The sequence below is a fragment of the Rhinopithecus roxellana genome, chromosome 2, assembly GCF_007565055.1.
Source record: "Rhinopithecus roxellana isolate Shanxi Qingling chromosome 2, ASM756505v1, whole genome shotgun sequence".
Classification (NCBI taxonomy): domain Eukaryota; kingdom Metazoa; phylum Chordata; class Mammalia; order Primates; family Cercopithecidae; genus Rhinopithecus; species Rhinopithecus roxellana.
The window spans coordinates 58,971,772-58,984,707 of record NC_044550.1 but is presented as its reverse complement, the minus strand read 5'-3'; the positions used below and the strand labels follow the sequence as shown (position 1 = coordinate 58,984,707).

The 12,936-nt window shown below is 42.2% G+C and overlaps 1 protein-coding gene across 7 annotated transcripts in view; it reads right to left on the bottom strand.

Annotated features, from left to right (window-relative positions):
* TRIM2 (tripartite motif containing 2) overlaps positions 1 to 12,936 on the bottom strand; it is a 135,850-nt gene that overhangs the window by 52,434 nt on the left and 70,480 nt on the right. For all 7 annotated transcript variants that reach the window (XM_010382882.2, XM_030917470.1, XM_030917479.1 and 4 more), the window contains one exon: positions 9,978 to 10,215. In XM_010382882.2, the coding sequence (XP_010381184.1) occupies positions 9,978 to 10,215 (238 nt within the window). The remainder of the gene's footprint in view (positions 1 to 9,977; positions 10,216 to 12,936) is intronic.

Here is a 12,936-nt window from a genome sequence, read left to right as displayed (position 1 = left end):
TGGAAAGGAAGAATTAAGAATTGCTCTATACAGAGATGACATGATCTTATATACAGAAAATCCTAAAGAATACACACACACACACACACACACACACACACACACACACATTCACACAATTAGAGCTAATAAATGAATTCGGCAAAGTTGCAGGATACAAGATTAACAAACAATAATCAGTTGTATTTCTAAACACTAACAATGAATAAGCCAAAAGCGAAATTAAGAAAACAAATCCAAGCTAGGCATGGTGGTTCATGCCTGTATTCCCAGGACTTTGGGAGGCTGAGGCAGGAGGATTGCTTGCCCCAAGACCAGGCTGGCCAATATAGTGAGATCTGTCTCTATAAAAAAAAAAAAAAATCCATTTACAATATTATCAAAAAGAGTATTACATAGTTGGAAATAAATTTAACCAAGGAAATGCAAGACTTGAATACTGAAAACTACTAAATAGCCAAAACAATCTTGAAAAAGAACAAAATTGGAGGACTCATAGTTACCAATTTTAAAACTGACTATAATGCTACAGTAATCAAAACAATGTAGTACTGGCATAAGAATAGGCATATAGATCAATGGAATAAAATGGAAAGTACAGAAAGAAGCCCATACATCTACGGTCAATTGATTCTTGACAAGGGTGTCAACACAACGCAACGGGAAAAATAGCATTTTCAACATATTATGCTGAGGTAACTGGAAATTCACATATACAAGAATGAAATTAAACCCTTCCTTCAAACCGTATACAAAAATGAACTCAAGATACATAAAAGACCTAACTGTAAGCTAAAACTATACAAATCTTAGAAGGAAACGGGTGAATCTTCATAACTTTGAATCAGCAACGGATTCTTAGCTATGACACCAAAAGCACAAAAGAAAAAATAGAGAAATCAGCCTTCGTTAAATTAAAAGTATTTCTGAATCAAAGGACACTAATAAGAAAGTCAAAAGAAATCCCACAAAATGAGAGAAAATATTTGCTAGTCATATCTGATAAGGGTATAATAATCCAGAACATATTAAAAATTCTATAACTCAATAACAAAAAGATAAACAACCCAATTCAAAACTGGGCAAAGGACTTGAATAGACTTTCTCCAAAGAAGATATACAAATGGTCAATTAGCACATGAAAATATGATCAGTATTGTTAATCATTTAGCAAATGCAAATCAAAACCACAACAAGATACCATTGCATACTCACTAGAATCAAAAAATCAAAAATAATAAGGGTTGGTAAAGATGCTGAGAAATTAGAACACTTATGCTTTGCTAGTGGAAATGTAAATCGGTGCAGCCACTGTGAAAATAGTTGGTGGTTTCTGGCCAGGCATGGTGGCTCATGCCTATCATCCCAGCACTTTGGGAGGCCAAGTTCGGAAGATCACTTGAGACCAGGAATTGGAGACCAGCCTGGCCAACATGGCAGAAACCCCGTTTCTACTAAAAATATGGGCATGGTGATGGGCACCTGTAATCCCAGCTACTCGGAAGGCTGAGGCAGGAGAATCACTTGAACCCAGGAGGCAGAGGTTGGAGTAAACCGAGATCATGTCACTGCACTCCAGCCTGGACGACAGAGTGAGACTCTGTCTCAAAGAAAAACAAAAAACAAACAAACAAACAAAAAAAACAGGCCGGGCGCAATGGCTTACGTCTGTAATCCCAACACTTCAGGAGGCCAAAGTGGGCAGATCACCTGAGGTCAGGAGTTTGAGACCTGCCTGGCCAACATGGTGAAATCCCATCTCTACAGAAAAAAAAAATACAAGGCCAGGCGTGGTGGCTCACGCCTGTAATCCCAGCACTTTGGGAGGCCAAGGTGGGCAGATAACAAGGTCAGGAGATCAAGACCATCCTGGCTAACATGGTGAAATCCCATCTCTATTAAAAATACAAAAATTAGCCAGGCGTGGTGGCGGGCGCCTGTAATCCCAGCTACTCGGGAAGCAGAGGCAGCAGAATGGCATGAACCCAGGAGGCGGAGGTTGCAGTGAGCCGAGATTGTGCCACTGCACTCCAGCCTAGGGGACAGAGCGAGACTCTGTCTCAAAATAATAATAAAAAAAAAATACAAAAACTAGCTGGGCATGGTGGCATGCACCTGTAATCCCAGCTACTCAGGAGGCTGAGGCAGGAGAATTGCTCGAACCCAGGAGGAGAGGCTGCAGTGAGCTGAGATCACACCACTGTACTCCAGCCTGGGTGGCAGAGCAAGTCTCTGTCTCAAAAAAAAAAAAAAAAAAAAAAAAAGAAATCAAGACCATCCTGGCCAAGATGATGAAACCCTGTCTCTACTGAAAATATAAAAAATGCACGGGGTGTGGTGGCATGCACCTGTAGTTCCAGCTACTCGGGAGACTGAGGCAAGGGAACTGTTTGAACCTGGGAGGTGGAGGTTGAAGTGAGCTGAGATTCCGCCACTGCACTCCAGCCTGGAAAAAGAGCAAGACTCTGTCTTAAAAAAAAAAAAACAGTTGGTGGTTCCTTAAAAAATTAAACATAGAATTGCCATATGGTCCAGCAATTCTGCTTTTAGGTACATACCCAGGACAATTGAAAGCATATGTCTGCACAAAAACATGTACATGAATGTTCACAGCAGCATTATTCATAATAGCCAAAAAGTGGAAACAACTCAAATGTCTATCAACTGATGAATGGATTAATAACTTACGGTATATCTATATAATGGAATATTATTTAGCCATTAAAAAGAGTACTAAAATACTATAACATGGATGAACTTGAAAACATGCTAACTGATAGAGGCCAGACTCTAAAACTCACATATTATATGATTCCATTTATATCAAATGTCCATAAGAGGCAAACCCAGAGACAGAATACAGGCTGATGGTTGCTAGGGATTAGTGGGAGGAGGGAGTAGCAGGTGACTGCTTAATGGGCATGGAGTTTCTTTTTGGGGTGATGAATATGTTCTGTAATTTAGACAGTGCTGATATTTGCACAACTTTGTGACTATACTAAAAACCACATTAGTTGTACTTTTTTAAATGGTTGAGATCTGGTGCAGTGGCTCACTCCTATAATCCCAGCACTTTGGGAGGTCCAAGCAGGAGAATCCTTTGAGCCTAGGAGTTCGAGACCAGCCTGGGCAACATAGCAAAGCCCTATCTCCTAAAAAAAAAAAAAAAAAAAAAGTTAGCTAGGTTCGTGGCATGCACCTATAGTCCCAGTTACTCGGGAGGCTGAAGTGGGAGGATCACTTGACTGGGCAATTGAGGCTGCCATGAGCCATGATCATGCCACTGCACTCCAGTCTGGGTGACAGAATAAGACTTTGTCTCTAAAAAAAAATTTAAAAAAATTAAAATCATTAAAAACAAAACAAAACAAAAACAAAAGAAACAGGCCAGGCTCGGTGCCTCACACCTGTAATCCCAGCACTCTGGGAAGCTGAGGCAGGCAGATTGCTTGAGCCCAGGAATTTGAGACCAGTCTGGGTGACAGAGTGAGATTCTGTCTCAAAACAAACAAACAAACAAAATGGATGAAATATTAAATTTTATGTGATGTGAATTTTATTTTTTATCTTGTATTTATGTATTTATTCACTTTTGTAGAGACAGGGTCTCACTTTGTTACCCAGGCATGTCTCAAACTCCTGGCCTCAAGTGATCCTCCTGCCTTGGCCTCCCAAAGTGAGCCACCAAGCCCAGCCTGAATTTTACTTCAGAAACGAACAAACAAAAATTGATCACAGCTTTGAAGAGATAGCAGCAGACCTGGGTTATTATTTCTAGTTCAATATCTTAAGTGTGTCTTGGGAAGCCAAGGCCCTGAAATGATTTTGAAGTATCAACAGCTAGTCATTCTCAAAGGCTTGTGCTTGGGTTCTGACAGCTTTGGTTCAAGCTGAGAGCTAATTGTGTGGGGCCTGTAATTCTGCTGAGCTCATCCATTTCATCCACCTCCAGTGAGACGATGCTGGTGCAGCCTGGGGTGGGTGGGCAGGCCAAAAGCCAGGATGAGCTTGTTGTTGATGGATAGTCACCGCTTCTGTTCACCAGAAGAGATTGGCGGGATCCTATGCATTCCTAACATGCAAAAAGGAGGGTCAGGGCCTTGCAGCCAGCCCTGAGGCTTCTTAAGGGCACTGACAGTTGATCCTGATATGGAAGCGGAAACTTGTTAGTGGAAGTGGAAACTTGTTAGCAGCAGGGCAGTCTAAACGAGGACCTCTCCTTTGCACCTTTGACACCCTTGATAGTCAGGTGCCTAAGCAACCAATAAAAGGGTTTAATGATCATTTGTGTTCCAGGGACCATGAGGCATGAGCTCAAGTGTCTGCTTTAAGTGCAAAGAACCTGTTAGATCACTGGCCATTATTCTTCTTTTTCTTTTGTATTTGAACAATGCCACCATGGCAGTTTAATTAGAAGACAGACAGTGTCACAGCACTTGAAGTTGATGACAGGCTTTCATTCACCCGTGCTAATCAGCATCAGACAGTGGGGATGGTAGCACCCTGCTTTATTGTTAATGACTTGATTTTATTAACCTTCAGATGCTTGGATTGTTTTTAAAGATCTACTCACAGCAACTAACTGCAGCAATTTATCTGGAACATTGCATGCATTTGGCTTGAATAATGAAGACTTCTGTTTCAAAACAGCAGCAATGAACTTCTACAATCTATAATCAAACAATAGAATTATTTAAGGCACATGCTGCTAATTTTCCAAGCATTCTTGCCCCCTAATGTTGCACATTTAGATTATTTCCAATTTTTGATCTTTATCCTCCGCTCTAGCTATTTCCTTAGAAATATTTCCACTGATGGAATTACTGGATTAAAAAATGAGAGGTTGTGTAAAATACTCATTATATTTTGTCAAATTGACATAAACTTTCTGAAGAGCAATTTACCCTTCCACCCATAGCATATGAAAATGTCTCACCATACATACCCTCAAGAGCGCTGGTTACTACCTTTTAAAAAATTGTTAGTTAATTTGAGAAGAATTGATTATTTGTGAAGCTTGACATTTTTCCATATATGATTTTTAGGCATTTATATATCCTCTGTGGATTTTCTGAGTTCTTTGCTCATTTTCTTTTATGATGCTCATATTTTTCTTAATTTGTAAGTGTTTTTACATATTAAGAATTTGCAGGCCGGGCGGGTGGCTCACGCCTGTAATCCCAGCACTTTGGGAGGCCGAGGCAGGCGGATCACGAGGTCAGGAAATCGAGACCATCCTGGTTAACATGGTGAAACCCCGTCTCTACTAAAAATACAAAAAATTAGCCGAGCATTGTGGCGGGCATCTGTAGTCCCAGCTACTCGGGAGGCTGAGGCAGGAGAATGACGTGAACCCAAGAGGCGGAGCTTGCAGTGAGCCAAGATCACGCCACTGCACTCCAGCCTAGGCAACATAGAGAGACTCTGTCTCAAAAAAAAAAAAAGAAAAGAAAAAAAAAGAATTTGCTGGGGGGCTGGACATAGTGGCTCATGCCTGTAATCCTAGCACTTTTGGGAGGTCCCTTGAGGTGGAAGAATCCCTTGAGGCCAGGAGTTTGCAACCAGCCTGGGCAACATAAGACCTTGTCTCAACAAAAACTTAAAGAATTAGACAGGCATGGTAGCATGCGCCTGTAGTCCCAGCTACTCTGGAGGCTGAGGCAGTGGTATCACTTGAGCCCTGGAGTTGGAGGTCACAGTGAACCATGATAGATAGTGCCACTGCACTCTAGCCTTGGTGACAAAGTGAGACTCAGCCAAAAAAAAAAGGAATTTGCCGGGGTATTTTATTTAATAATTTTACAGCTAATGTCATAAATTAAGCTACTAATGATTTTCTTTTTGTTCTATCTTCATTAAGTTTTGGTATCAGGGTTATAAGCATATCACAAATTATCACAAATGAAATGGGAGACCTTTCTAGCTTTTCCTAAAATACAGAAATATATATACTGTGTATTTAATAAACATACTATACTATGTATAGATATTTCTGTTCTTTTCTTTCTTTGTATATGTTCCATATGTTTATTTTATTACTCTTTTCCTAACTTGAGTTGAATTCTTTTTTTGGGGGTTGTGGGGGTAGGGGCAGGGTCTTGCTTTGTCACCCAAGCAGGAGTACTTTGGCACGATCACAGCTCATTGCTGCCTCGACCTTCTGGGCTCAAGCAATCCTCCTGCCCATCCCCCAACCTTTTTTTTTTTTTTTTTTTTTTTTTTTGAGACAGAGTCTCACTCTGTTGCCCATGCTGGAGTGCAGTGGCATGATCTTGGCTCACTGCAATCTCTGCCTCCCAGGTTGAAACAATTCTTCTGCCTCAGCCTCCCGAGTAGCTGCGACTACAGGCATGTGCCACCACACCCAGCTAATTTTTGTATTTTTAGTAGAGACGGGGTTTTAACATGTTGGCCAGGCTGGTCTTAAACTCCTGACCTCAGGTGATCCACCCATCTTGGCCTCCCAAAGTGCTGAGATTACACGTATGAGCCACCGTGCTCGGCCTCATGTTTTGATTTTTTTGGTAGAGATGAGGACTCACTATGTTGCCCAGGCTGGAATTCTTTTTAAAAGGAAAATACTTAAACCTATAAAATTTCCTGGGTAGAGATTTGACCCTGCACATTTGATAGAAAAAGTTTCCACTTCCAATATTTTGTAAATAGTCCAATTTTCTATTATTTTCTCTGATTAAATAATTACTAACTTTTAAAGGAGATTTGTTTTTTCCCCATAAACATGTGTTACTAACGTAATTCTAGTGCATTGTAGGGCAGGAACTTGATTTACACAATGGGAAAATATAGTGATATTTTCTTTGTGACCTAGTATAAGATTAATTTTAGTTGCTGAAGTTCTCACGATCTTAATAGCTTAGCTTAACAGACTTTAGCACATGCCTTTTTATTTGTGGGAGGCAGATTCCTGAGTCAAAGAGTACTCTTTTCTCTGAAATTCACACTCTTCTCCGGGCCCATTGATGCTATTATAGTTCCACCTCTTATCTCTCATTTGGACAATTCAGTAGACTCATAATTGGTTTCCCAGCCTTTAGTGTCTTCCACCCCATTCCTCCAAAATGTCAATAAAATACCTATCTCCTGTTCGGAAGGCTTTGATGCTTTTGCAATTTAAGAAATTGACATCAAACATGTTCTTAATGACATTCACAGCTCATCCCAATCTCTCCCCATCTTTCTTTTCAGGTCCACCTGTGCCTCATCCTCACCTCCCCTGTCTCCATGTTCTAGTTGCTTCCCTGAGCTACAAGCTATTGCCTGAATTTCATGACATTCTCACTTTACTTATGGAGGTAACATTTATTTATTTTTTCTTAATTTTTTTTTTTGAGACAGGTCGGCAATCATGGTTCACTGCAGCCTCAACATCTGGGCCCACAGGATCCTCCTACCTCAGCCTCTAAGTAGCTGGGACTACAGGTGCACCCCCCTCATGCCCAGCTGATTTTTGTATTTTTGGTAGAGGTGGGGTTTTGCCATGTTGCCCAGCCTGGTCTCAAACTCCTGGGCTCAAGCAATTGGCTTGCCTCAGCCTCCCAAAGTGCTGGAATTACAGGCATGAGCCACCATGTCTGGCCCTTAGAAACATCAGGAGACCTACTATAGGCACTGGTGTAAATTTGGGATGTGATGGGGCTGTCATGTAGCATGAGAAATAATGACAGTCAGAAATATTAGCTCGGCCGGGCACAGTGGCACACACCTATAATTTCAGCACTTTGGAAGGCCAAGGCAGGTGAATCACTTGAGCCCAGGAGTTTGAGACCAGCCTGTGCAACATAGTGAAACCCTGTCTCTACAGAAAATACAAAAATTAGCTGGGCGTGGTGGCATGCACCTGTAGTCCCAGATACTGGGGCAGAGGACGGGACTGAGGTGGGAGCATCGCTTAAGCCAGGAAGATGAGGCTTCAGTGAGCCATGAACGTGTTGCTGCAGCCTGGATGACAGATGGAGACCCCATCTCAGAAACAAAAACAAAAACTGAAAAACCCATAAAAAACAAAACAACCTAATGTTTCGAAGACTTTACTCCTCTATCAAGTCACGTCTCCTGAAAGTCTCATTTTAAGGCGCACTCTTACACCTGATAGAAATACCTTCCCAGAACTAGTACTTACAGTGCAAGCTCCAGGCAAAGACAGCTTCAGCATTCACTAAGTACCAGTGTGAGAAGCGGTCATGAGGAAAATACTCAAACTGCTTTCAAAGGCAGCATTTAAAAGTTCTTTTTACAAAATTTACACGATCAATTTCCCTTGGTGTATAATGCATGGAAAACTGATAGTTATTAATAGCCTGGTGTGCTTTCAATTAAATCGTTACAGGTGTCCTTCTCTTGTTTTGGCTACCAGAAAGCTGAGGATGCTGTTTCCTCCAGGGCTAGCTTTTACGATATGCCCAGCAAGCTTTGTGACTTAAACTGTTCCAGCCTCAGTTTCTTCATCTATAAAGTGAAAGTAACTAACAACTACGTTGCAGAGGGGGGTTTAAGGAGCCAAATACGGTGTCTGGCAAATTTGTTTAACAAATATGTATTGACTTCTATGTATAAGACACTGCGCTCAGTGCTAGGGGTCTAATGACAGGTCCTTGCCCTCCCAGAGCTCACATTCTAGAGGGAAAGCCAGGACTAATAAGTACACAAATACACAGTTGATGGCAGGCAGACTACAGTGAGCACCAGGGAGGAAAGAAAGAAGGGACATGATGGAGGGCAACCGGCTATAAGAGGCGATCTGTGTTAGATGGTACAGGTGGAGAAGACTGCTGTGTGCAGGAGAAATTTGCAGTGAGACTTCAAGGAAGAGAATGAGCTCACCACATAAAGAGGGAACAAAGAGCAACCCAGGCAGAAGGAACAGAACAGCCAGGCCCTGAGGAGGGAAACCGTTTGGCAGGTTCTAGGAGGCTGATGAGGCTCCAGCACAGCGTGCAGAGAGAATGCTGGGAGATGAGGTAAATAAACAGTAGTGTGGCTAATAAGAACTGCTTTGCTCTAACGACTGCTTGCTTGTCTTAGTGGTTTTATTATACCTGGGCCTTCTATTTTAAGCAGTTTCAAATACTTTTGAAGTGACCAATATACAAACGAGATGAATATAAAGTCATTAATTAAAAAATTTTAAAGTTGATATTTATCAAGATGTTACTATATGATTTACATGACTTGAAAATTTAATTCTTCCAATATTCTATATGGTAAATACTATTATTACTTTTTTTTAACTGATAAGGAAATGAGACACAGAGAGTTTAATAAACTTGCCAAAGCTGGCACAGGGAATAAGTTTAAGAGCAGGATTTGAATTAGGCAGCCTGACTCCAAAGCCAATGTCCTTAGACACTACACAATTCTGCCTCTTCAGGTTACATAGCTATTGTGAATCAGTTACTTGATGGTACACACAGGTCCTCCTGAGCTTCTAACTGTTATTGTACTCACTAGTAGCAGGAAATATGTTTGGAATTCATAATCTATAATCTACTACCAGGGATTCACATAGCTTCAAATTCTATCTATTAATAAGGAATAAGGTCTCATGTAGCATGAGAAAATATCCCTCCCAAGAAAAATAAAGAACTCTAATTAACATTTTAATAATCATTCACAACTTGCAGAACTTATCCATTGTTAAATCTGTATCCATAATTTATTACACAGATGTTTATGTAGGTCAAAGTATGCCCAGCTTGCAAATAGCTACTGGTTTGCTCTCCTGGGGATACCAACAATATGTGTGAAGGAGACACAGTGGAGATTGATTTTGTTATTTAAATAGTTCTGGTCAAAGAAAGGGAGCAGGTAAAGTAGTCTGAGGGCTGGTAAAATCTTTTTTAATTACTCGTTTTTCCAGATGGAGTTCTGTTTCAATGTGTAATCTCTGATGTGCCCAAAGCCTCCCCAAGGCCACAGTAGTCATGCTCCCGGGCAGTATCTGCCATCCGACCACTTACATTCCCATCGTGGTTTGGGCAAGAGAGAGGCTTTCCCGCAGCCACAGCAGTGACTGTCTCCAGGATGGAAGACTCCTCAACGTTGCTGCCTGGAGTTCGCTGCAGCACGTCCATCAGGTTCGTGATGAAGAAATTGTTCTGGAGCGCAGCCACCCCTTTCTCGGGCAGGATGGAGGTCTGGCGGCACACTGGGCAGGAGAGGGTTAAACTGTGGGCGGGAATGTAGTTCTGCAGGCACCTGTTGCAGAAGCAGAGGTGGAGGGACACTTAGCATAGTGCAAAACCACCACTTCTCACAGATACATGTTCTCAGTGACTACACAAGGTATTTGGCAGAAACTCCCATCCCAGTCTCCTTTACTAGAAAGATAATATTTCAGAAACCAACAGGTAAGCTGTACTCACACTAATCAGGCAAATGATTATGCTCAAGGAAAAAAAAAATGTCATTGGCCTTTGTAGTGTTTTCCAGAGCCTTGGCACATAAAGTGTGGTCCAGGGATGAGCAGCCTCAGCCTCCCTGGGGGATGCATTTGGTAGAAATGCAGAATCTTAGACCCCATCGGACACTGGCTGAGTCAGCTCCCCATGTGATTTGCATACATGTTAAAGTTTGAGAAGCACTGGCTCACAATATCTAGCAGTGGGCTCACAAATGTATGGACTTTGAAAATGGAAGAAACACATCAAATATTTTTGTTAGCAATGAAATTCTTCTTACATACAAAATCATAATGAGATATGAAAAACACATCAAAGTGGAAAGGTTTGCTTGATGCAAGGATGGGACACCCAGAGTCAGAGCCACACCATCTCTTCTCCTTGTCTCTACTCAACAGGTATCAACTTAACTCATTTAGTTAAAGAAGTGTGTCACCAATAATGACTCATTGAATTCAAAGTACTTCCAATGCTGCTCACTGAATTCAAAGTACTTCCAAAGAGCCTATGAGGTCGTTACTGTTACGATTCCTTGAGACACATGACGAAACAGACAGAGACAGGCCGGGGTACTTGTCCAAGATACTTAGCTGGCCGGGGGCAGAGTACGAATTCAAACACAGGCAGTTTGGCACCATAATCTTAAGCTCTCAATAATCAGACTGTACAATTTTTCCAGTACCTAGCCAAACAATTCAAAACACACCAACCTAGCCCCATTCCCCTTATTTTGCAGATGAATAGACCTGACATCAAAGACATTCATTGATCTTCTCTATGTCACAGAGGTAGCTAGCCCTGAACCAATACCAGACATGAACAGCTTTTGCTAAGGTCATTAATGACGCCTGAATCCAGCAGATGTTTTTCAATTTTATCTTACTAGACTTCTGGGAAGTATCATTAAGCTTGACTATTGCTCTGCTCACCTTCCTTTTTATTGAAAAATTTCTCTTCCCTTGACTTTATGACACCACACTCACAAGGTTCTCCTGTCTGCTCTATCTTTTCTGAGTCAGTACAGTTTTCAGTTAATCAAGTTTCCATTCATCATGAGACCTCTTCTCTTTCTGGAATATTATATTCACATCACATGTGTGGCTACAAGCATAAGGCTCCCACAATTATATTTCTTCCCACAGACATCTCCTTTGAGCCCCATTAGCTGACTTCTTGACATCTTTTCTTAGATGTCTTGCAGGTCCTAAAACTCAACATGAACAAAACCAAACCCAAGATCTGCTCCCAGACTGTATCCTCTCCCATTCTTGATGAATAGCACCTCCATCCATTTATTTAAACAAACCAGAAACTAGGAGTCATTCTTAAAACAGTAACTCCCTTACTGTTCTTCATTTTCCATATCCAACCCACCACCAAAGCATGTCAATGCCTACATATCTTTCTAACCTCTCCAGTTCTCTTCATCCCCTGCTATATTACCATCCTTGTACCCTCTAACACTTCTCCACATTGCAACCAGAGTGACCTTCTCAAAATTCAAAGTTAGTCATTTAAATCTCCCTCCCACACCATCTGAGATGAAAGCCCTGCCATGGTTTCCACTTCCACTGCTCTTACAACAAAGACAAAAATACCTACATGGTATGGCCGGGCGCGGTGGCTCAAGCCTGTAATCCCAGCACTTTGGGAGGCCGAGACGGGCGGATCACGAGGTCAGGAGATCGAGACCATCCTGGCTAACACAGTGAAACCCCGTCTCTACTAAAAATACAAAAACTAGCCGGGCGAGGTGGCGGGCGCCTGTAGTCCCAGCTACTCGGGAGGCTGAGGCAGGAGAATGGCGTAAACCCGGGAGGCGGAGCTTGCAGTGAGCTGAGATCCGGCCACTGCACTCCAGTCCGGGCGACAGAGCGAGACTCCGCCTCAAAAAAAAAAAAAAAAAAAAAAAAATACATACATGGTAACATAGATTACACATCTCATATGGCCTACAACCTGCATATTTTCTGTGTCGTCCCCTCATTTGCTGCATACCTGCCACAGTGGGCTTATTTAAGTTCTTCCCCAGTGTTGAATAACCCTCTCACTGTAGCACCTCTCACTCACTATAGCAACCTCCCACTATAGCACCTTTGCACATACCTCAAATGCTATTCACTCCCCTTTGCTTAATTTTTACTCATCATTGGGGTTTCTGCATGATCATCACTTCTGCAAGGAAGCCTTCCCTGATTAGGGCAAATTCCTCTACTACTCTTTTTTTTTTTTTTGAGACAGAGTCTCGCTCTGTCGCCCAGGCTGGAGTGCAGTGGCCGGATCTCAGCTTACTGCAAGCTCTGCCTGCTGGATTCACGCCATTCTCCTGCCTCAGCCTCCCGAGTAGCTGGGACTACAGGCACCCGCCGCCTCGCCCGGCTAGTTTTTTTGTATTTTTTTTAGTAGAGACGGGGTTTCACCAGGTTAGCCAGGATGGTCTCGATCTCCTGACCTCATGCTCCGCCCATCTCGGCCTCCCAAAGTGCTGGGATTACAGGCTTGAGCCACTGCGCCCGGC